The sequence below is a fragment of the Mustela lutreola genome, chromosome 13, assembly GCF_030435805.1.
Source record: "Mustela lutreola isolate mMusLut2 chromosome 13, mMusLut2.pri, whole genome shotgun sequence".
In the NCBI taxonomy this organism is placed as follows: Eukaryota; Metazoa; Chordata; class Mammalia; order Carnivora; family Mustelidae; genus Mustela; species Mustela lutreola.
In genome coordinates, this window is record NC_081302.1 from 60,611,996 (window position 1) to 60,638,268 (window position 26,273).

General features: G+C 35.3%; 1 protein-coding gene across 5 annotated transcripts in view; it reads left to right on the forward strand.

The window, feature by feature from the left end:
• The window catches only part of FNDC3A (fibronectin type III domain containing 3A), a 173,871-nt gene extending 148,344 nt beyond the window's left edge, over positions 1-25,527 (forward strand). For all 5 annotated transcript variants that reach the window (XM_059144894.1, XM_059144892.1, XM_059144893.1 and 2 more), the window contains 12 exons: positions 3,173-3,311; positions 3,966-4,034; positions 5,073-5,191; positions 6,727-6,832; positions 6,920-7,095; positions 8,949-9,062; positions 9,788-9,937; positions 10,040-10,323; positions 10,423-10,635; positions 13,336-13,502; positions 14,684-14,811; positions 23,017-25,527. In XM_059144894.1, the coding sequence (XP_059000877.1) occupies positions 3,173-3,311; positions 3,966-4,034; positions 5,073-5,191; positions 6,727-6,832; positions 6,920-7,095; positions 8,949-9,062; positions 9,788-9,937; positions 10,040-10,323; positions 10,423-10,635; positions 13,336-13,502; positions 14,684-14,811; positions 23,017-23,331 (1,980 nt within the window). In that variant the 3' untranslated portion in view covers positions 23,332-25,527. The remainder of the gene's footprint in view (positions 1-3,172; positions 3,312-3,965; positions 4,035-5,072; positions 5,192-6,726; positions 6,833-6,919; positions 7,096-8,948; positions 9,063-9,787; positions 9,938-10,039; positions 10,324-10,422; positions 10,636-13,335; positions 13,503-14,683; positions 14,812-23,016) is intronic.
• Positions 25,528-26,273: the final 746 nt, after the last annotated feature.

Here is a 26,273-nt window from a genome sequence, read left to right on the forward strand (position 1 = left end):
TCTTACTTCCTAAAGTTCCCTGAAAAATAGTTTTTTAAGCAGCAAGCCTTCTAAAGATCAAGTTCTGAGTACCTTGAGCTGAGAACCCTTAAAATACTACACTGTAGCTTATTACTTTTTTTTGAGGTGTTTTTTTTTTCAGATGGAGAGAAATCAGTCAGTTAGTATCTGGGATCCATCAGCTTCTCCTATCTTCCATCTTTAAAATTCACTTATACGGGACACCTGGGTGGCTCAGTTGGTTGGACGACTGCCTTCGGCTCAGGTCATGATCCCGGAATTCCGGGATCAAGTCCCACATAGGGCTCCCAGCTCCACAGGGAGTCTGCTTCTCCGTCTGACCTTCTCCTCACTCATGCTCTCTCTCACTCTCTCTCAAATAAATAAATAAAATCTTTAAAAAAAAATTAACTTGTACACTTACATGTCAGCATCAGTGACAATACATAAACGTGTTGCCTTCCTCCTCCTCATCTTGTCCAGTGTCATTTTATGAGGTCTTCCTTTCTCCTTTGCCCTAATCAAAGTGTGCCCATGTTTAGTCCTAACTTATTATGCCCCTTTCTCCCTTGGATACATCATCTCTTTGCTTTCTGTCAGCTGTCATTTTTTGTTCTGAAGAATACTAAATCTCCAAACCTGTTCTGTGCTTTTATCAAGCTATTCTTACTTTCTAATTACCGTTTTATACCTAGATTAATCTTTCCAAAATACAGCTTTCCCTTTAAAAAAAGAAATCCCTTAGTTTCATATAAGATTTTTTTATATTCTGACACATTCAGTTTTTAAAATGCACTGTCTTTCACTCCTTACTTGAACTGGCTATCTGACCAGATTGGTTGTTTATTCTTCCTTGATCAGAGCTCACTATTTACTATTATTTCTGCTCTATACCCAGGGCTTTCTGTTCTCTCTCTTACCCAGGTTTGCCCTTTTACTGCTCTTGCCCATGAAGACCTCATATCACTTCTGTTTACCTCTTCAGAAGCCTTTGTGGACCATTTTATGCCTTAGTAATCTTTCTCCTATTGCCTGAATCTTTTCATATACATCTTGCTTGTCTTCTGCATAAAGATTCTAAACTTGTTGAAGATACAGAGTGCACCAAACCTAGAGTTCCCAGCACAGTGCTCCCTCTATGGTGGGAACTGAATGAATGTTTTTGATTATTTGTAAAATTGTGGCGGTGGGGAGATAAGTATATGGCTTTATAACCTTTAATACCTCATGGCTAACTGAAGTAAAAGGAGGCAGTGCCAAAATATATAGTCTTAAAAATACAATTAGTGGATCTTTCTCGTTTTTAGGGAGTCTCTTCTTACTTTAATAGTTTCTTCTAGTTCTAGGTTTGAGTAAACACTGTGTACCATATGGAGAAGTGTTTTGACTCTCTTTGTGGTCCAGTTTATAAAGCAGCAAATAAAATGCATTGTCGTGCATGGGAGAACTGAGGAAGCCTGAGCAAAATTGAACAATTGAACCGAATTTTACTGCATTCTCATGAGCCGCATGATTTATTTAGGGGTAGATTTATTTACATCCATGTGTATATTATCATATCATATAATGGAGCTTGTCTTGAGTCATTCATTCATCCTGTAATTATTGAGCATTTATTCTATAATAAAGCACTGTTCTAAACACTAAGAATATAACAATAATCAAAATAACTGATACTCTAGTTAGGGGAATAGACAGTAAACAAGCAAATGGTAGATGGTGATAAGTGCTACGTGGATTAATCAAATTAGGGTGAGGTAACAGAATGATTGGGTAGTCAAGGAAGTACTTTTGGAAATGAAACTTGAATCTGAATAACCGGAAGAAGTTAGCATGTCAAGAACAAAAAACATTTGGGGCAGGGAAAATAACTGCTAATGCAAAAGACTGTAAAGTGGTGGTAGGCAGGGGTGAAATCACATAGGGTGTTGTAGGCCATAGGGAAATTAGATCTTATTTTGAGTAAAATGAGAAGCTGTTGGAAGGTTCCAAGCTAAGAAGTAAGTCCCTTTGGCAGTTGTGTAGAAAATAGAATTGAGAGAAGGAATAGAAGCTAGAAAACTAGTTAGTAATATATTGTAGTTATTCAGAAAAGATAGAATAAAAGAAGCCTTGACTAAGGTGGTAGTAGTAGCAGAAAACAGAAAAGTAGAGGTAGACTTGACAGGATTTGCTAATAGAATTAAGTTGTAGGTTTAGAAAAGGAAGAATCAAGGATGTTTCTTAGATTTTTGACTTGAGAAGTAGGTAGATGACTTGAGCAACTAGGTAGACTTTTTGCTGATGAGAAAGAGCAAAGATGGAGCAGGTTTAGAAAAGAGAAAATCATATCAAGTTGGATATTTTACTTCAGGAGCTTTAAGTTCAGTAGACAAGATAAGGTAAAAATATATATTGAATTTCTAAAGTCAGATATCAAAATACTTAGATATGAATTGTGTTTATTGCTGTGCCACTTAATAACTTGAAAAAAAAACAAGTATTGGGTCTGCGGGTCAGGAATTCAGGACCAGCTTAGCTGAGTGGGTCTCATGAAGGTTTTATGTGAGGTTATAGTCAAGATGCCAGCTAGGCTGCAGTCATCTGAAGGCTTGACTGGGGCTGGAGGATTTGCTCCCAAGTTCACTCAAGTTGCTTGTTAGCCCTCAGTTCCTCTCTGACTTTTGGTCGGAAGCTTTAGTTCATCAGCAAATGGATTTTTGTATAGGGAAGCCACACACACTCCTTTCTGTTACATTATATTAGAAGCAAGTTATTAAGAACAATTCAAAGGTAAGAGGAATTTGTCTTCACATGAATAAAGGAAATTCAAAGAATTTGTGAACATCTTTTTAAAACTCAAAGAATAGTAAAAGAATAAGTAAATCAAGCCCAAAGCCTATCAAGTATCATCAGATTATAGCTTATTCCTATGATGATTCTTGATTAGTATCAAAACTTTAGATGTAAACTTCTTTATATTCCCAGAACTGACTCTAACAGGGTATTATACCTAAATATTCTTCATATATGCTGAGTCCCTGTTGAAGACAAGCAGTTCTCACATACCAAGCCATCACAGTCTGAAAACTTACCTTTATAATTTGATTGATCTTATTTATCTCTCAACACTTTGTTCATTATCATTAGGTATCAAATATTGTTTTAAGTCTTTGGTTTTTTTATGTCACAGGTTATTGCTTACAACTCAGAAGGTAAAAGTAATCCAAGTGAAGTAGTAGAATTTACTACATGCCCTGATAAACCAGGAGTACCTGTGAAGCCTTCAGTTAAAGGAAAGATACATTCACACAGTTTTAAAATAACTTGGGGTAAGATATGCATATTTGTACATCATTCCTTTTCTATTTGATTAAAATAATTTGAATATTAAGATAATTCTTAGGATAGTTGGGTACATGTGTTAGCTCAAGCAAGTTCAATAGGAAATGTGAGACTCATTCATTGTTTGGATATCTTTTTTTGTGGAAAACTTTGCACGCACACAAATACAGAGTTCATATTTGTTATAGGAAGAACTTGGAACCTGCAGTAAGACTACGAGCAGAGGTAGCACTGTGTGAAATGAATGATTACTGAAATTATAGCTTAAAAAGTTACTTGGGTCATCCTAGCGCTCATGAAAATTAAAAATCACTTATTCACTTAGAACAAACATTTGTTCCTGTCTGGCTCAGTCAGAAGAGCATGCAAGTCTTGATCTCACACAGTCCTGATTCAAGCCCCAAACGAGCCCCACAATTGGGTGTGGAGATTGTTAAATAAATAAAACTTGAAAAAAAAAATAAAACATTTATTGAACATCTGTTTATACACCACTTAAAATGCTGGTACTAATTAAAAAAGCATTACAGGTGATTCTCTTTTTTTAACAGTCTGAGGTGTGGTATTCTGTTTATTAGGATTTCTGTCACTGTTGAATTATATGTACTTTGCCTAATACCACTTTTTACTTTTTTGGATAGACCCACCAAAAGACAATGGAGGTGCAGCCATCAATAAATATGTAGTGGAGATGGCAGAAGGTTCTAATGGTAAGAATAACTATTAAAAATTAATAGATTTAGGGATACCTGGGTGGCTCAGTCAGTTAAGCATCTGCCTTCAGCTCAGGTCATGATCCCAGGGTCCTGGGACCGAGTCCTGCATTGAACTCCTTGCTCAGCAGGGAACCTGCTTCTCCCTCTCCCTCTGCCTGTTGCTCTCTCAGCAAGTGCGTGCTCTCTCTCTCTCTCTCTCTGACAAATGAATAAAATCTTTAAAAAAAAAAAATTAATAGATTTATTCTATTTATACCAGTCTGCCTCTGCTCTTCATGACTCTGCATTTTATATGATCTCTTTACTTTCACTTTTTATTTTTCCTTTATTTATAGCAGTTAGTATTTTGCCTGTTATGATCCACTTTAAGTTATAATCTCTAAGACTGCTGAACACCTATATTATTAAATTTACATTTATATTTTATTTCCTCTCTCATTTGTTTGCTTTGCTCAGTTCCAGTATATCTGAACTAAAAAGTCTTCTGAAGGTTTATTCAGTTAGATTTATAACCAGACATATCAGAGAAAAATTATCTTGTAAAATTTAACTTACGTTGTTCTAGTTTTAGTAATATTTTTTGTGCCTCGTGAACTTTGTTTTTGAATGACACATTTAACAGTCTTTATTTCTATGCAATGAACTGTTTCCTGCAAAATAATGTCTTTTAATTAAGGCTAAACTTCCTATGTTATTTGTTCTTTCTATTCTTTGTGTGTTATAATGTCATTACTGGACCATTAAACACATTTAAAATGCTTTTAAACACATTTAAAAAGCAAATTATGAATGTAAACCAAAGCTTGTACAGAGTTACAGAGATATTTCATTTCAACAAAGGCTTACAGATTTGTCTAGGAAGCTGTAAAATAAAATTAGATCATCTCCAGGAAATTCTAAACAAGTTTAAATAGTTTCTGACAAATTACATAAACACTTAACTTAGTGAAGCTAGGATAACTGCTGTGTCTGTGATACCAGAACATTAAACATTACCTTGTGGCTGATAGAACATAATTCTTCACCTTACAGGAAACAAATGGGATATGATATACAGTGGAGCTACTAGAGAACATCTTTGTGATCGACTGAATCCAGGTTGTTTCTATCGTTTACGAGTTTACTGCATCAGCGATGGAGGACAGAGTGCGGTAATACTTACATGTAGATTTTTTTTCAAGTTTGGGTCATATAAGATGGGATCACCAGATGCTGCCTCAAAATTTGAAATGTATCCAAAGTAATTTCTGTAACCCAGGTGATTAATTTTATAGTGACCAGGATTTCTACAAATAGTACTTGGCTGATAATCCATATTCAGTGAATATGTATTGACTGGTTAGTGTTTAGTTTTGGAAAAACAAATACACAAAAATGTTGCAGAAAAATTTAAGATAAATTTTAGGATGATGCTTAATAACCATACCTAACAGAGATAGAAATAATTGTAGAGTGATTGCTTCATAAATTATGTGTATCAGGACAAACCATAAAATAGAATTTACTGTTTAAACACAGATTCTGATATTTACTTGTTGCAGAAAAGCTCTTAGTTATTATTAGAGATCCACTAACCAAAGTGGACTCAGTGTGCCATTGATTATATATGAAATATTTGTAATGTTCTGGAGAGGTATGTTTTTTAATAGGAGTGATTTTTCTTTTTTAATGAATTTAACCAAGCATGTGTTCATGGAGCACACATATTAATATTTTTCAAATGGAATTTGATGCAATAAAGGTACCTCTTTTTTTGAAGGTACGTTTTTTAAAAATAAATTTATAAGTATTGCGTTGAAAATGTGAATATTATGAAACTGAGTGCAAGTCCTGCCCACAGGCCCTGGGCTCCAATTGCTTCATTTTATCTAATAAAATCTTCTTGGATTTAAAAAAGGAAATCCACTGTACCCCAAAAGAGCCTCTAATTTTCTGATTCAGCATTATAGCATTCTATATAAGATACCTTTCTGAATAAGGTAATGATCAGGTATTTTTTATGCTTAGAAAGAAAACTAATACAGTGCAGATAAGGAATATGGCACTGTGTGTCAGTATTTTTAAGAGAAGTCTTTTAAAATAAAAAAATATATATATTTAGATAGTATAGAAACTAAAATAATACTAAATACCTGGAGATACCAAATACTTGGAAAATCTTACCTAATTTTTAAATTATTTTTAGGAGGAAAGGAAAGATTATATATACATATTAGTATGTAGGTTAAAAATACAGTATACTGTAAAGTAAGCAAAACAGTCTAAATCTCCTGAAAACATAGCAAACAGTATTTACAGAATGTTAAAACATCCTTCTTTAGAAGAGATTTGTGAATCCATTTGGACAGAGTCAAAAATAATGTCCGTTAGGATTGTTGAAGGTTGTTTTGCTGTTGTTGTTTAATTATGAAAAGACGAAAAGGAAGAGTTTTGGGGGGGGTGTTCTGGTAATTTTCTTTGTGTATAATAGTCACATAGAATGTGTCTTTATCTCTATAAAGTTAGAATTTTAATGATTTAATTGGGTTTTTATTTTATTTAGAACTTTATTTCTTTTCAGTTGAAAGTCAAGTAGAATTTCAAATTATTGGTGCAGTCTTTATGTTCACGTTATTTTCCTTTAACAAAAGCAGTCTGATTATTTGGTTGGGGCATTTTTGTTTTGTTATTGCTTTTGTTTTGGCAGGTATCTGAATCTTTACTTGTGCAGACTCCAGCTGTGCCTCCTGGCCCATGCCTCCCTCCCAGATTACAGGGTAGACCCAAAGCAAAAGAAATACAGTTACGATGGGGTAATTTCCATTTTGGTAATAAATTTTTATTAAGTTAGTACTAAATATACTCCTTTTGTTAAACTACATAAATCTTTCCACCTTTAGGACCCCCTCTGGTCGATGGTGGATCACCCATTTTCTGCTATGGTGTAGAAATGTCTCCTGTAGAAAAAGATGAACCAAGAGAAGTTTACCAAGGTTCTGAAGTAGAATGTACAGTGAGCAACCTTCTTCCTGGAAAGACTTACAGCTTCAGATTGCACGCAGCTAACAAAATGGGGGTAGGAAGACTGTTGATTGAATTATAATCACAGTGGTATTTCATAAGACATATATGATTGCACCCATTAGTTAGCCATTTTGCCTTCAATATGTGATTCCAAAGTTTACAGTTGTTTTTTGTTTTGTTTTTTTTTTTTAGTTTTTTTAAGATTTACTTAGCTATTTTAGAGAGAGAGAGGGCATGGGGGAATTGGGTAGAGGAAGATAGAAAGCAGGAGGAAGGCAGAGGGAGGACAAACAGAGCCTGCTGAGCACAGAGCTGGATCTCAGGACCCTGAGTTCATGACCTGAGCCAAAATCAAGAGTTGGCCACTCTACCAACTGAGCCATCCAAATTTTACAGTTTTTAATAAGCCTATATCGATAAGGAAGAGAGAGGTCAGTGTATACAGTAACTTAATTGTTCTAGAATCTCCATATTTTCAAACCCCACTTATAATTCGTGACACTCTGGACTTCAGCTGGGCTGAAGTTTGCCTTTCCAGTCAGTGGTGCTAGTAGGAGGTTTTACTTTTAGTAAGTTAAAGAGTAGAAACAAGACCATAAGATGAAATACTTAGAATAATAATTGTGTTTTTTAAGACTGATTATATCGGCATTTACTTTCAGGTGATTTTTACCTAAGGAAAAAAAAAAAAACTTAAGCATTTCTTGTTTTGTGAGGCTTTTTAAAAAGTATTAGCTATGTATTTGTACAACTCCATAAAATGGACAAAATAGGTGATATCTACATTTTACAGCTAAGGAGGTTAGGGCTCAGAAAAGCTAAATACCTTGCCCACAGTCACACAAATAAGAAGTGACAGAAATAAGCCACAGACTCGGGGCTGTCAGACTCCAGAGCCAAAGCCTTTTCCACTCAACCAGGACATATCTCTACATTAAAGCAGGTTCTCTAAGGACAAAGCAGTAGTTTATCTCAATTAAGTAACATTCTGTTTTCTTATTCTGTAATTACAGTTCCACAAAATTAAACTGACAAGTCTCTCCCATTATTTCATATTTTAGTGAACTATATTTTAGTCCCATTCTCCAACTGATTTCAGTATTTGTATCTGTAAACTTACTTTAAAATTTCTTATGTCAATACTTTGTTGGCAGTTCTAACATAAGTCATTGTTTCCTGTCTGAAGTCAACATCTTGTCAACCTCAACAAGGCTGCAGTACACTGGGATAGCATCTTTAATACTAGTGTACTTAATCTGTATTTTCAGGATTCTGATAATTTGTCAAATTAATACTTGCTTTCTGCATTTCCAGAGAATATATATTTTAGACTCTTTTTAAAACTGTTCTAAATTTTGGGGCACCTGGTGGCTCAGTTGGTTAAGCATCTGCCTTTGGCTCAGATCATGATCCCAGGGTCCTGGGACCAAGCCATACATCCGGCTCCGTGCTTAGTGGAGGGCCTACCTCCTCCTCTCCCTCTGCCTTTCCTCCTGCTGTCCTCCTATGTGATCTCTCTCTCTCTCTCTCTCAAATAAATAAAATCTTAAGATATAATTTATGCCTACCACCTCCCATACCTTTAATTGTCATCCTTGTCTTTACTCATATAATTTCTTCTGACTCATTCCACACTCCTAATTCCCTGATTCCCTGCCCTTCTTACAGAAGCAGTTCATGAAGGAAAAAGAGCAGAAGAAAACACAAAATATCAAAACTTTAAAACACCCCACAGTGACTTCCATGATCATTAAATCTTTTTCTTTTCTGTGAATGCTTTTGGAGTTATGACCAGTTAGTCTTAAAGAAGATGGATAATGTACTTACTTATTTTTTTGAATATTTATGGAGAGCTATGCAATCAGTGTGTAAAAAATGAAAACACTGGCTATATTTTTTTTCTAGTTTGGACCATTTTCAGAAAAGTGTGATATTACTACAGCCCCTGGACCACCAGATCAATGCAAGCCTCCTCAGGTTACATGTAGATCTGCAACTTGTGCCCAAGTAAATTGGGAGGTATTGTAATTCCCATTGACTTACTTTAAATGATTAGAATAGTTCATATAAAAGAATAGAGATCCTCTTCATTTAATTTCCTAAATTATGCAAACGGTTAAGTCCTGTAAAATTCATGTGGTAAAAGTGGATTTTTTTTCTCTTCAAAGCATTTAAGTAAGGTATATATGCGTTACAAGTATATAGTTTCTTGTTCATGATGTGCTTCATATTTTTTTCAAAGGCTGTGTCTCATTACTGAGGTATTTAGCCACTGGTGAGTTTAATGTTAAGAACAAACATTTGTAGGTATCAGTATAATACTATTTCTCTTATATTTATTATCTCCACTTGTTTATTGTATATATTACATTTTCAGTTTCCTTTGAAATTTAACAAAGAAAATGTCCTTACATGATTTAACATTTATATTACTTGATAGGATTATTTTGAAGAATATTTACTTAAAATTCTCTTTCTGAAGTGATTCAGCCATATTTTGACTTCTAATTGAAAACAGTTTTATTTTGTTGGCCAATATATATTAATATTTTTTGGCCAATCTTACATTCAGGTTACCTTAATGAATAAAAATGTAATATTGAACAGTTTTAATTCTACTTAAACATTTTAAAGAAATTCAAAAGCAATTTGGTTTTTTATATGCTCAGGCAAAGAACATTTTTGCCCAAAACCCATTTAATCAATGTCAAGACTTAAGACCTTTTCCCTTTCTTAATTTAAAGGTCCCTTTGAGTAATGGAACTGATGTCACTGAATATCGATTGGAGTGGGGAGGCGTGGAAGGAAGTATGCAGATGTGTTACTGTGGGCCCGGTCTTAGTTATGAATTAAAAGGACTTTCACCAGCAACTACCTATTATTGCAGAGTCCAGGTAAAGGTGGTCAGGGCCTTTCTGCTCTAGCCCGAGTTTTGTGTTCTGTGAACATTTGGTTGGTCATGTTTTTGTTAATTTATGGGCTCTGTTTATTTGTAGGCTCTGAGTATTGTGGGTGCAGGGCCTTTCAGTGATGTAGTAGCCTGTGTGACTCCACCGTCAGTTCCTGCTATTGTGACTTGTCTTCAAGAAATAAATGATGATGATATAGAAAATCCCCATTATTCACCTTCTACATGCCTTGCAATAAGCTGGGAAAAGCCTTGTGACCATGGTTCAGAAATCCTTGCCTACAGCATAGACTTGGGAGATAAACAGCCCTTAGCAGTTGGAAAGGTTACAAGCTATATTATAGACAGTTTGCAACCAGATACAACATACAGGTATACTCTACAAACTATGTTAATTTTTGCCTAATCCAGAGAGAAACTTTAAATAGAATAATCATAAATTGATTTTTTTTTTCTTAATGTGGCACTTAGAATACGAATTCAAGCCTTGAATAGCCTTGGAGCTGGTCCTTTCAGCCACATGATAAAATTAAAAACTAAGCCCCTCCCTCCTGATCCACCTCGTCTGGAGTGTGTTGCCTTCAGCCACCAGAACCTTAAGCTGAAATGGGGAGAAGGAACCCCAAAAACACTGTCAGCAGATTCTGTTCAGTACCACCTTCAGATGGAGGATAAGAATGGAAGGTAGGTGTTCTTAATTGCTTCTTTATATAGTTTCTTAGGCATATCAGTTTTAACAGTAGAAGTAAATAAAATTAGTTTTCAAAAACAAGATTAGAGTTCTGATAAATAATTTTAAATGTGCTGTTTTCAAAACACCAGAAGATATAGTGACAATTTCCTGTTCATAACTTGTGAGTGGGATGCCAAGAGAAAAATTAAGTGGGCTATTCTTTGGCTTTCTTCTCTAATCCATTTACTCTATTCATGCAGGTAAAAGAAACATAATCTTTGCTACAACAAAGCACTTCAGCCTTTATTTCCTGCAGAGGCAGTTTTGTTAGTAAATGATTGATTGGTTTAAGGCCTCTGAGATCCTTGAGGGTAGGGATTATGTCTCAGTTTCCACCACACCCTGTCACAGGGCCTGCACACAGTAAATACAGTTCAGTTCCTCACTGTCACATCTTGTTTATTTACTCTCTGATTATTAACCAGTGCCCTTGCTACTTGGGTTCTTGTCTTTGCTGCCATCTTTTACATTTTCATTACATCCATGCCATATATTATCCCACTAAATCATTTTTTATTATAAATCAAAATATGTGTAATATAAGTTATTCAGATGCAAATCTGAGGCCGTTTACTGACATTATATCCCATGTAAACAATGTCATATACCCTCCACAGGTGTTATTCTTCTAATAGTTTAAGAATTCAAATTTTACTTTTCTACTTTTCATTCAGCTTATGAGAAACAATTTGTGTATCTTATGGATTCAGAATGCTATTAGCAGTTCTTCCCTAAGTTTTCCCACTTTGTTTTTTGTGCTGTGTTTGCATGTTAGCCAAATATTCAGTAGTGGAAATATTCATGGTACTTGTACATAAGTACTCTCAGAGGTACTTACATATTTAAAATAGCATATGAAATTAAGCATACTGTATCACCAGTAAGAGCATTATGCAGAGCAAACAATATTGATCATTTTCTGAAATCTGTGCCTCCATGAATATTAGCCTTTGCCATTGGCAAAATTTTATGTTCACTTTGTAAAGTCTTAATTCTAGAAGGAGATTCTTTGCCTTGCTACAGATTTTTGGTATAGCCGTTTATCTTTAATACATGTTAATATCATTGATGAATTCTTAAATTATTTTCATTCCCTTTGTAGCATTTACGTTTAGGGTATTGCAAGAAGGTTTACTAAAAATGGGTCTAATTCATGTTTGATTGAAGTGTAATAGAATAAAGATTCCATTAAATATAGATTATATTAATAGGCTAGAACATTAAGTTAATTAGTGTTTAGCTGTCACCTAGAGAATGGTAAGTTACTGGCTGTGAAAAATAAAACCTATGATATTATGTTTGCTGTCGAAAGTTAATAAATCAAGGTAATGATACCTGTAGTTAATCTCTTTCCCTTTGATTTTTCACAACTATTTACATTTGCTGTGGGATAGTATCTTAATTCTATTTTTGTTAAAGATTTTATTTATTTGGGCGCGTGGGTGGCTCAGTGGGGTAAGCCGTTGCCTTCAGCTCAGGTCATGATCCCAGGGTCCCGGGATCGAGTCCCAAATCGGGCTCTCTGCTCAGCAGGGAGCCTGCTTCCTCTTCTCTCTCTCTGCCTGCCTCTTTGCATCTCTCTCTGTCAAATAAATAAATAAAATCTTTTAAAAAATAAATAAATAAATAAGATTTTATTTATTTATTTGACAGAGATCACAAGTAGACTGAGAGGCAGGCAGAGAGAGAGAGAGGAAGCAGGCTTCCTGCTGAGCAGAGAGCCCAAAGCAGGACTCGATCCCAGGACCCTGGGATCATGACCTGAGCCAAAGACAGAGGCTTTAACCCACTGAGCCACGCAGGTGCCCCAATATCTTAATACTATTTCAGCTGTTCTTGACCACCGGTTTTGTCATTATTTAGCTTTTTCAGTAGTGGTTGTTTTTTCCTCCTATCCTTTAAAAAAAAAAAAAATGGGGAGATTAAAAATGCAAGGCTTATCTAATTACTGCTTCTTGGAAATATTGTTACTGCAGGTCATTAACTATTTTTTTCATTTTTAACCTGACTACAGTTTTCAGACTATTAGAACTATGTGAGCATTCATTCCATTACTCATTCCCCAATTTCCAAAAACTTTAAAATAGCCAACCAAAAGTATTGGGGAACAATTGAACTTACAGGTAACATATATGAAGTCAAACTTTCCATTGAACAGTTCAGGTGGATAATATATGGCAAATTATACATTCTTTCATACTGTTGTGTAAATCTCGAGAAGACATCAACAAATCAGCTGCAATTATGCCTAGAAATTGAGGGTTCTCTTTTTTTAAATATAACAAATTGTATGCCTAAGACTAATGAAAATTGTGGTATTCTGAGTATCTTTAAAAATGTATGAACATTAAAAGATAGCAATTCGAGACAAAGCTTTACCAAAAGCATGAAAAGTTACTATGATCGGACACAAAATTCAGCAGTAATTTTTCAGAAAACCATGACAAATTAGGAAATTTACCAGTCCTGTGATTTTCATCATTTCATAAAAAAATACACTTATTTGGAGTGACAAAGCATTCCTGGCATTGAATTCTATGAATAACTTATATTGCTAAATAATGTCCAAACTGTACTTTTTAAATAGTTTTGAGTATTTTTCATAAGATAGTTAAGGGTTTTTTTTTTAACCAGAGTCATTTCCATTTTAGGTTTGTATCCTTATACAGAGGTCCATGTCATACATACAAAGTGCAAAGACTTAATGAGTCAACATCCTACAAATTCTGTATTCAAGCTTGTAATGAAGCAGGGGAAGGTCCTCTCTCCCAAGAATATATTTTTACTACTCCAAAATCTGTCCCAGCTGTCTTGAAAGGTAAGCTATACATCCTTAAATTATGTTCTTTAATAATAAATTAATTTTAAGTGCATCTTCATAAATAGCTTTATGTGCTGTTATTGTAATTTATCATCCAGTATGTGTACATTTAAATTATAAAAAAGAAATTATATAGACAAACCCATCTACTGAGAGTTTCACTCAATAATAAAAGCTATTTTATCTAGCTCATTGATACTCAGACAAGTACTGGATTTTTTCACTAATCTTTTTAATCTAACATAAAAATACTAATTTGAATAGATGATGCTGGTTTCTAATAGGGTCACTTGCAGTTTCTGCTATTGTTACTTAAGGAATAAAATCATAAACTTGAATTGTTTTGAGTTGTTAATATTTCATTCATTCAGATTTCAGGGAGAATGCCAGGTCGCCTGTTAAGGAAAACATAAGTACTTTCTTAGTTAACTTGAATTTTTTAAATCAAATTTGCACACACATTCACACATTTGTATATACAGATATCTTTCAAATTAATTTTTGAGGGGTTCTTATTTTAAAATGACCCTGGCAAGGATTGGAATTTGTATATTTAGCCAAAATCACTGACATTCCTCACACTGAAGAAAAATCAAAGAGACTTCTATTTAGTACAGTGTCCTGGATCATGTACTTAAAATGTGTCATTTGTTAAGCAGATCCACAGTTAGCAGGACTGTTCTTGAAAACTTTTCTAATAATATTGATGGAGTTTTACTGAGTCCTCTTTCTGTTTTATCGTCCAGTTATGTCTCTTAGCCTTATGATTATTACTGATTTTAACCCTTTGTACCCCACTATTGAGCGAAGCAGTTTTATATCAAGCAATGAGGGGTATTTTTCAACTTCTTTTTCAATTTAAGAGATTCCTTAAATTACAAAATTTCGTATATTAGGTATACTCTTAGAAACACCATTAATGTTGTTTTAGAACTGAGATAACTCCTTTTGGCTTTCTAACTCAATGAAAACAGTGCTTATCTTGGCAGATCTTTTAGTCAATCTGACCATTGTAGCACATGTAGATTATATGGTCTGTAGATAGGAAGAGTGAACCATTAATCATGTCTCTGCAAATCTCAAAAATCCAGGTATTTAACTGAGTTTTAAAGGTTTGTTGAAAGAGTCTATGTGATGTGCCAAGCTAAAAATCAAGTATTTGTATTTGTTCTCTACAGCCCCCAAAATAGAGAAAATAAATGACCACATTTGTGAAATTACATGGGAATGTTTACAGCCAATGAAAGGTGATCCAGTTATTTACAGTCTTCAAGTTATGTTGGGGAAAGATTCAGAATTTAAACAGGTATGTGCAAAGATGTAATTCTGTGGATACTTATTTTTATCTTCCTCATTTTTATGTATTTGCAGTGCAAGATTTGACTCTTTATCTTCGTAACTCAAAAACATTTATTCAGTATTTACTGTGTTCCAAAGATTAGTAACTACACAGTATCTCAGGATTCAAAATCTTTTTTAAGTATCTTTTTTTTATATATTTAACAGATGATTCATTCATTTGACAAGAATTTATTAAACTGTGTGCCAGGCACTCAGGATATATAACACTGAATGAAAAGTTCTTACCTCTGGCTTTTATATTTAGTAGAAAAAGATACTGCAAATAAATACATTAGTATATCATACAATAGTGATAAGTACAGTGGAGAATAAATAAAACTGGGTAAAAGGAATAAGTACTCTTGGGAGTAGAGAAAGCTAGTGCTATCTCATATAGGACAGTGAGGTGACAGTCAGAGACCCACAGGAGATGAATATGAGAATAGTGTTCTAAGATGTAATGAGTGCAAAGGCCCAGAGGTAGGAACATGCTTGTTAAATTTAATGAACAAGGAGGCCAGTATGGGGTTGTGTGAGCAATGGGGAAAATAGTAGATGAAGTCAAGTAAATTTTGAAGATCTATGAATGGTATGAAGGTCACATAGAGCATTATAGGCCACACTGTAACTTTTTTATTCCATGTAAAATGAGAAACCAATAAAGGATTTTTACCAGAGTAGTCACACAAGGTCATTTTGGCTAGAATGGGACACGGGTAGAAGCAGAGAGCATGAAGGAGGCTTTCACAATACTAGTAATGATCATAATTACAAGGTAGTGTTGTAAATATGATAATAGTCATTATGGAAGCTTAGCAGAAGTTCACATACCTGGCAAAAAAGTTTCAGAGAAGGCTTTCTGGTAGAGGGTAAACAGCAGTGAGATGAAGCAGGAAGTTGCCAGTATTCACTGTATCTTTTGTAAAGAAGTCATTTTTATCCAACTCAAAAACCTACTTTCTATAAACATTTCATCTGATTCTCCCTTTTTTTCTGTCAACCTTCTTGATCTTGAGTGCTTTTAAGCTGGGTGGTTTTCATTTGAGCATCTTGTATTTTCTTTTCCCACCAGGAAATCAGTCATTCATCTGTTTTATTGTACTCTCATGCTATTACAGCTATTAAGAATAGAATATTTTTCAATATAATTTTTTCTTTCGTTTTGTTAAGTATGAAAGTATTTTTTCTTTTCTTCTCTTTCCTTTCTTTTGTAAGATTTCATTTATTTGTCAGAGAAAGCACAAGCAGGGGGAGCAGCAGGCAGAGGGAGAAGCAGGCTGCCAGCTGAGCAAGGAGGCCAGTGTGGGACTGGATCCCAGGACCCTGGGATCATGACCCAAGCAGAAGGGAGTCGCTTAACCGACTGAGCCACCCAGTCATCCTTGGAAGTGTTATTTCCTAAGTGAAATTACAAAAAGCCCCAAAGAGTCAGATTAAAGTTGGCATGTAGTTGTTTTTCTTTATTAAGCCATCTGCAAATTGACATAATCAAATTTGAATATAATTTACAGATAAGCACGTTTCCTTCCAAGGAGGAAGCAAAATTAATATTAAAAAAGTGTAATTGCATTACATGCTTAAAGGAAATAGGGACCCCACATTTGAGTAGTGTATGAATTTTAATAAACGTATCACTACATGAAACAGCAAATGCTAATTCTAATTTAACTTAAAAGCTAAATTAACCCTGTCATCACTTTTACTTAAGATTGTAAGCATGCCATAAAACTTGAAATACTGGGGCACCTGGGTGGCTCAGTGGGTTAAAGCCTCTGCCTTCGGCTCGGGTCATGATCCCAGGGTCCTGGGATTGAGTCCCACATCTGGCTCTCTGCTTAGCGGGGAGCCTGCTTCCCCCTCTCTCTCTGCCTGCCTCTCTGCCTACTTGTGATCTCTGTCAAATAAATAAATAAAATCTTTAAAAAACAAAAATGGAAATACTGATTTCCTTAGACCCTCATAGTATATTTGCTCATCTAAATCTCTTAAATGTTTATAAGATTTTACAATTTATTGGCAAGCTATACTCCAAAAGTTTGAAGGTTGCTTTTTTAAGAGTTCAGTTTCATTCATGGAATTTAATATTTTACTTAAAATTTATTTAATACTCAGCACACATCTATTAAATACCATATATAAAGAATTATAGGGTACAATATTAATAAATTACTGTTCTGATTTCAAAGTTGTTTAGAATTTTACAAGCAAGCAAAAATTTTATAAGTGTGACACTTTACATTGCCAAACAAAAATGTCATAATAAACATAAAACCTACTTTATGAAAAGGAAGTAATTATTCCAGCTGGACCTTGGAATGTTTTCTAAAAGGAGTGCCATTTAAGTGAGGGCAGGCAGAGGGGAACATGGTGGCACTAGGGAGCTTAGAAGGACCCATGAACTCTGAAGTGTGACTTGAGTAAGCCTCACGGATGGAGTGTGTAGTTAAGGAAGCCAGGTCCTGTGGTCTGTATTCTATAGCAGTAGGAATGGCTGATGTTTTTAAGATAGGGTTAGTTCTTATAAGTTGGTGGTTGAGTTTCTAAACTAGCCTGTAAAAACCTGTTTAACCTATATTGTTGCTGGTATTAGGGATCTGGAAACAAATTCCCCTGGCAGCAGCAAGGACTCATGACCCTGGGCCAAAGTTGGAGGGACATAGAAGGAAAAAATAGAAACAAATTGATTTTTTTACATTTGTCCTTTCTTTTGTCCCTTTTTGATCCACTTTGAGAAAATTCTTTGCTGCCTTCTCGCTGCCCCATGCACTGTTCTGTAGAACCTCACTGCCCATATTCTCTAAAGTCACACTCTCCCTTTGACTCTTGCCTCCCTATCTGGCACATCATAGCTCCCGTATATAAAGTATAGCTGACCTTATTGGCATTAAGAGAAAGACTATTTGCATGGGAACATTCATACCAAAGGTAAGCATCTACTGGCTCTAAAATCCCCTCAGGGAAGTATATACATTTTAAAAAGCAAGTCCTTTTTTCCAAAATGGCATTTCAAGTAGTACAGAAAGGTGAAGTAAAAATACTGGTGGACAGTAAAGCCGTTATCAAAGCAGATCACCCCATCTGGGAATCTGTACCTAAGGCACTTCTGTGTCACAGTTCAATATGTTGCAAGTACCAGAAAAACCAACTCAGACTAGCACAATTAAGTGCAAATCCTCTTAGGGAGAAGCCTGAAGGTAAGCATGCTTCAGAGATTGCTTGATTCAGAAGCTCGGTGAAGTCTTCAGGGACCTGGTTTTTCTCCGCAGTTTTCAGTCACTCCCCTTAGCCAGGAGGAACTTAACTCTACCTCATTCACTTTCAGTGAAGAGAAAGCACTTAGATTGCAAACCCATCCCTGAACCAATGATTATTTCAGGATTTAAGCCAACCAGAGCAGAGGCCTCTTCTGCAGTATAATAATGAGGCAAGCTTTTCCAAATATAAGAATTGGGTAAGGGAGAGTTTGATACTCCATCAAAAATCAGTACTGTTGACAGTGTCAGAGAATGGGTACTGGGACAGTGGCTTGTTGGACTCTCTACTTTTTTTTTTTTTTTTTTTTTCTTAAACTTCTGAACTTCGATTTCCAAAAACATTGCCTCTCTGAGTGGCCTACAGACCTAATGAACCAGAATGTCTAAGAAGAGGGCCCATGATTGTTTCTTTTTTTTCAAGTTCTAAGTGCTGCTTATGCACAATAAACCTAAGAACTGCTCTAAAATTCAAAGTTCATATATAACTCCCTTAGCAGTAGTCAAAAAGAACGGTATAGACTAGAGCCATGCGGCTATTTTTCTATAATCCATTGTTTTGAGGGGGTTTTTTATGTATTGATCATTACGAAATAAGTATTTGCAATAATATACTCCTAAATTACAGAAGGAGGATATATGACCATATGTGCCATGTCATAGACATATATGTGACCATATGTGTCATATTATATATATATATTATGTGACAAGATATGCCTTATTATATATCATAATGAATCATTACTTTTAAATGTAATCAATGCAAAATAAACCTTAAGGTATAAACAAGTCTGCACTTAGTCTAAAAGTAACAAATTGTTAAAATCATTCTTACACTAACTACTATAAATAATATATATGGTGCATATTACTCATTGTAAAATTAGATGTGGATGTGAAACATACACTGAAAGTAGAAATATTTAAACGGAATTTGTTCCTTTGTAATGACAACTTCAAAGTGATTGTGCTTGATAGTAAACATGTTCACTTATCCTTAAAGGATAAAAAAGGACTATTTTGGTTTTTTGTATGAGTACTTTGTAAATTAATCTAGCCAACCAGGTAGGTTTCTAGAATGTGTGGATATGGAGAGAGAGAAATAGGTAAGTTACTGGTTTCCTTTTTATTGGCCCCTCTTCTACACTTGTTATTTTTTTCCTGCTGTGACATATTCACAGTTAAAATAAGGATGAGGATCTTGCATGGCTCAGTTAAGTGTCTGCCTTCTGCTCAGGTCATGATACCAAGGTCCTGAGATTGAGCCCCATGTCGGGCTCTCTGCTCAGTGAGGAGTCTGCTTCTTCCTCTCCGTCTGCCTCTCCCCGCTGCTCGTGCTCTCTCTCTCTCTTTCTCTCTCTCAAATAAATACAGTCTTTTAAAAAAAACTAAAATAAGGACAAATACCAATGTATAAAAATCTAAACTTTCTTTAAAAGTTTTCCTATAAAATTCTGTTGCAGTTGGCATACTATTTCAGAGTTCTTAGCTAAACATGCACAAACTTGACAAGCTTAAGTTTAGTCTGCATTTCTCTACTAAAATGCAAAGTGAAAATTGTAATCTCTTATCTGCCATTTTCTTAACTGTAAATCTGCTTTACTTGGTATTTGCCATACCCTGCCTATAAATGGATAGTTGATTGGTAGCAAATATAAAGAGCAGTTTTATTTTTTGTTTTGTTTTAATTATCTGTAATTTTAAGTCATCTGTGAGCAATAGCTACGAGCTAAAAAAATTATGAATTTATTAGAATTTTATTTGCCCTTTTCTGTTTACTAAGATCGCAACAATTTTATCTTGTCAGTATGAAATGAAAGAGTGGAAATGGTGTTATTTCTGTCTCCGCCAAATCCACCTTATCTCAAGCTTGAGGCTTGTTTTGAATAGCTTCACTTAGATGTATGATCATTTTTATAAATTAGCTTTAGCAAGTTTATCTGTTTTTTTCAGTCCTGTACCTACAGTTATCTAAGGTGTCTCCCTGTTTACCTTCCAACATCTGAAACACAAAACTGAAAACTTGCCTTCATTATCTTCCCTCCCAATCTCTCCTCTCCAAACTCTTCATCAGTGTCATAAATACTAACATTGTTTTGGTCCCCAAGCTTTGAACTCTTGAAAGATTTTTTTTTCGCCTGCCCACTTATTCGAATAAAAATTATTTTTAAAAATGATCCATAAAACCTATACCAAAGCATCATATCCCTGTGCTTTCATACAGCAGGAACCCCTATTGTACCCAACTTCCTCAGTCGCTCATTCAGCTTTATGATCAGGATTCCTTAAACACTGTAGTAAATATCACACACCTAGGCTCCTGTGGAGTAAGACCTAAATTTCCAACCAGTATTATGAACATATTCTTCCCCTCTGTCAGATCTCTTCACCCTATCATCCTCATTCCATTTGTTGATGTTACCATGCCCATTTGGAGGTAAACGGAAAGTGAAGAAAATTCTAAAGACAAATATCACCTATTACATCCATATGACAGATCCTTTTATTTTTCTATTTTGGGCTCATTGTATGTATACTCTTTCACACTGCTTTCTAATACAGCCTTCTGATTTACTGACATCACTGCTTTGACCATGTTCCAGATGTGAACATTACTACATTCCCACTCCCAGGATTGCTCATTTGCATTCTCAGAACTAATGCGTATTTACCATTTTCTGTTTCATTATAAGTTTTACTTCCTTCAGTACAAGCTTCTTTATATATTCTCAGCACCAACTGACACACATTTTGACATAATTCACTCCTTTAGTGGCTTTAAGTACCGATTATATGCTGGATTCTGAAGACAAAAAATGAGACAGAGCTCTTAACCTTGCTCCTTCAGGAGCAAACCAGTATATAAAAATTCAGATGTACAACACAGTTGTGCAGGTAAAATTGCTTGAAAGAAGACTAGCCCAGGTTTGGGTTATCTCACTTACAGTCCACCAACAAGCTGGAAGAACTCAACTGAGCAGTCACTATAAGCCTTCGTTTTCTTATTTATAGAATTAGGGTGGCGGGGTGCTCATTAACAGAAATGATGGCTTCCATATACCGAACAGTTGCCATGTGCTGGGGTCTGTGTTAAGTCCTTCAACGAGTATTTATTTATTTCAGTCTCATAATTACCATACAACATAACTATTATTTTCATTGTACTAAGGTAATTGGTCCAAGACAAATGAAGTGTGAACTGGCAGAGTAGTGCTTGGACCCAGGAGTGACCAGTCCCGATACATATCCTCTTAATTGCTAGCACTCTCTTGAAAATTCAAGGAATTCCATTCTTGTTATTTCCTTTCTAAGGGATGGGCAGAGGACTTGGGTTTAAAATCCAGTTCTGTGATTGTAAGTGATTTCTTTAAAGTTTATAAAATAATTTGCCATAGACAGCTGTAGAAAGCTCCCCTTATTCATTCATTCATTGTTTCAGCAGATGTTTGAAATTGTACAGAAGCCAGTTTTACATAGATTTCTATATAATGTGGAAACATAATTAGATGTAGTTTCTCTTTTCATGGAATGATTTCACAGAAGTTTGACTTCTTACATTTGAGAAAACCAAGGAAATGCCTTTGGGCTGATTTTGCTTGCTCTGTGACCATATATCTCACATCCTCACTTTTCCAATTTCTCCTGTCCTTATAACAGCAGATAGGCTCTTTAATGTAAAGATGGGTATTTTTAAATGTAATTTAAAAGATAAAAGCAGAAGATATGAACAGACACTTCTCCAGTGAAGACATACAAATGGCTATCAGACACATGAAAAAATGTTCATCATCACTAGCCATCAGGGAGATTCAAATTAAAACCACATTGAGATATCACCTTACACCAGTTAGAATGGCCAAAATTAGCAAGACAGGAAACAACATGTGTTGGAGAGGATGTGGAGAAAGGGGAGCCCTCTTCCACTGTTGGTGGGAATGCAAGTTGGTGCAGCCTCTTTGGAGAACAGTGTGGAGATTCCTCAAGAAATTAAAAATAGAGCTTCCCTATGACCCTGCCATTGCACTACTGGGTATTTACCCCAAAGATACAGATGTAGTGAAAAGAAGGGCCGTCTGTACCCCAGTGTTTATAGCAGCAATGGCCACAGTCGACAAACTGTGGAAAGAACCAAGATGCCCTTCAATGGACGAATGGATAAGGAAGATGTGGTCCATATACACGATGGAGATTATGCCTCCATCAGAAAGAATGAATACCCAACTTTCGTAGCAACATGGACGGGACTGGAAGAGATTATGCTGAGTGAAATAAGTCAAGCAGAGAGAGTCAGTTATCATATGGTTTCACTTATTTGTGGAGCATAACAAATAGCATGGAGGACATGAGGAGTTAGCGAGGAGAAGGGAGTTGGGGGAAATTGGAAGGGGAGGTGAACCATGAGAGACTATGGACTCTGAAAAACAATCTGAGGAGTTTGAAGTGGCGGGGAGGTGGAAAGTTGGGGGAACCAGGTGGTGGGTATTATAGAGGGCACGGATTGCATGGAGCACTGGGTATGGTGCAAAAATAATGAATACTGTTATGCTGAAAATAATTTTTTTTTAAAAATTAATTAATTTGTAAAGAAAAGATAAAAGCAGGGGCACCAGGGTGGCTCACTGGGTTAAGCTCTGCCTTTGGCTCAGGTCACGATCTCAGGGTCCTGGGATCAAGCCCCGAATCAGGCTCTCTGTTCAGCAGGGAGCCTGCTTCCCCCTTTCTATCTCTGCCTCCTTCTCTGCCTACTTGTGATCTCTCGCCCTCTGTCAGATAAATAAAATCTTTTTAAAAATTAATAATAAAAGCAGTGGCACTCACTAGCTTCCATGTCAAAAATAATTCTAAAACTAGCCAGTTGTAAAGTATTTTCTGCCTGTCCTTCATACGTAATTCTTTTTCCACTCTCTTATTAATAGATTTACAAAGGTCCTGACTCTTCATTCCGGTATTCAAGTCTTCAGCTGAACTGTGAATATCGTTTCCGTGTGTGTGCCATTCGCCAGTGCCAAGACCCTGTGGGGCATCAGGACCTAGTAGGTCCCTATAGCACAACAGTGCTCTTCATCTCTCAGAGGACTGACCCACCAGCCAGCACCAACAGAGACACTGTGGAAAACACAAGGACCCGGCGCGCACTAAGTGACGAGCAGTGTGCTGCCATCATCCTTGTGCTGTTTGCTTTCTTTTCCATTTTGATTGCCTTTATCATTCAGTACTTTGTAATCAAGTGAAAATATAACTTTATTTTTAATACTGTATTACATTTTATTTTGTCATGTACTAAAATTATTTCTGTATTGCTTTTACAAAAACAGTGGCATTTAGCACTGGCATTGAGACTATAATACATCATTTTTGCCATTTTCAATGCTTATATCATTAGGTAGAGGCTGGCACCTTATTAGAATGCAAGCCACAGAAATAGAAATTTTTGGTTTTTTGTTTGGTTGGGACTTTTTTCTTTCCTTTTTTTCCCTTATTTTTCTTTTTTTTTCTTTTTTTTTTTAATATGCCTTCTTGTAAAACAAACTTTCAAAGAGGCAACAATATATAATTGATATTTTGACCAGTCAGCATGAGTGTAACAGTGACAACCTGATCTGTTCTAAAGATATTACCTAGTGAAAAAGTCAGAATGATTAAAATTTACACTAACATGCTATTAAAAAAATGTTAAAGTCTGATGCTGTGAAAGCAATCTAGTGCTATATTTCTACCTCCTCATTTGTCTTAATTATTTGGTAAGTGGGATTATGATGAATAACTGGAGGGGCTTAGCAGTCAAAAACTGGATGAAAGAATATGCATGAAAAAAGAAACTTCTGTTTGATAAATGTGGAGTTCTTCATTACAAGTATATATTAATGAATTCACAGATAAATCACTTAAAGAAAGCACAGACAGTTTACTTGGCCTAAAAATATTTTAATGTTTATTCAAAAAGCACTTCTTCAGGTCTTGAGAAAAGAACAGAGGGATTATACTTTTTAAAAGTAGTCATATTAAACTCCGAATTTCTAACCTATTTAATTTGGTTTTTGTGAGCCTCTGAACTATATGTATGTGTATAAGGACATGCATATACGTATATGGCATCTATATAAACTATACCAAGTGTAGAAATATATATACACACACACACACACACTCACTCCATCTATCTGGAATAGACTGATTTTGAAGAACTCCCATAAGTTTTGCTGCTTCTCCCATAACTACTGCCATCACCATCAGAATTCATAATCAAACCTAACCTTTTTGTTTGGGACACCAAATCTGAAGACAAAATTAATTTGCACCAGTAAACTTCAAGCTGCTTTCTTTCTTGAAAAACTAATGTTTAATGTAATGTCTGTCTGGATACTGTTCCAAATTGTTGATTGCATGTGGTTAATGTTGCATTAGAGCACTTTGCAATTGCATAATTCATTAATGTTTTGTGAGCTTGCATTTGTGAGTTATTGGATGATCAGATTGAATTTTGTCAAGTATCACATTGTACATCTTGCATAGATGTCGATGACTGCCAGTAATAATACAGTTTGTAAGAAACTATCTAAAATTCTTGTTTTATCACATCTGTTATCTGTAAAACACTTGTAACTAGCCTTTTTAATTTATTATTTGAATTTTAGGATAGTGAATCACTAATTTTTAGTTGCTGAAGTTAGCATTTTAGTGATTACTAAGCACTTCTGTCAGTCTTTGAAAAAAGGACATATGTTTTGTGCTTTGAAGATCTCTGAAGAATTTCTCTTATATTAGAATGGGCATGTATTGTAATTGTTTTATGTCAAATGATCTGTGCTGTAGAAAAAACATTAACCTTTGTTCAAAAAAGAAACGGATAAACTTGGCCTTTCCAAGTGGTAAGAATGATGTCACTATAATATACTGTATGTTTACATTTTATTTAAATTTAATCTCTTATGTAGAGGCTAACTTTCCCCCAAAACAACAGTGATTGCGATTATTTTCTAGAAACTTAAAAGTGCCACATTTGGCAGTACAAATGAGTTTGAGTGTAATAGCCCAGAGATTTCTATATAGTTGAATGTCTAAAATGGTAAAATATTGCCGCTGTGGGAGTTACAGTGGCTTATGTTTTTCATAGTAACTCAAATGAACTCCTATTTTTGATAGTAAATGTCATTTAATAGTGTACTTGCCATTTGAGCCTCACTGCAAAATCAATGCAGAGGAGAAAATTTTTAATGTAATCTTGATTTTACCTCATATACTGTACATTCCAAAAACTCTAAACTTTTTAAAGATTATAGTTACACTACCAAACATATCACCTTAAAATTGTATAAGGCTGAACTTCATACAAATGAAAAAAATATAATCTCATAAAAATACATAACTATGTAGCGAAAGTATCTTTAAAATCCATGGAAAATAAAAGTTGTATCATTCTTTTTTGAGATATGTTTATTGTATTCCTATACACTCATTATTCGCTGCCTCTTAGAGAATGAAATGTTAAGGTCTCCCTTCTTGCAGTGGGCTTACAACAGGTCTTTTTAGCAGTATTCAAATCTTCAGTGTGAGAGGACCCATTTTCAAGAAGATAATATCCAGTAGATTAAAGAATGAAATAAGTTTTATCCTAGTGACTTGATTTTATGCAGTTCTCTAGATATCTTGCTGCTTTCACATATATGAAGAATAAGGATAGCTCTGAGGTGAAGTTTTCATTGGAAAGGAAATCTGACCTCCGTACCTGTATTCATCTGTTTCCCAGTACCTTCCTTCTCCTTCAGGGACCTAGAAACTTCCTGCTATCTGACCCCAGGTCAGCCCTCCACCAGGAGGTTTAACTTGTCCACCTAAAGTATCATGCCAGAAAGTTCAGCCTATGCCTGAAAATTCTCACATGTGCCAGAAAATTCAATGTTCCCTCTCACCCCTTGCTAAAATTTCCATCCATAGATCTCAAATGGGGATACATTGCCTTTTTTCTTTTTAAGATTTTATTTATTTATTTGACAGATCACAAGTAGGCAGAGAGAGAGGAGGAAGCAGGCTCCCTGCCAGCCAGAGAGCCTGATGTGGAGCTTGATCCCAGGATCCTGGTATCATGACAACAGAAGGCAGAGGCTTTAACGCACTGAGCCACCCAGGCGCCCCTTTTAAGATTTATTTATTTGAGGGGCGCCTGGGTGGTTCA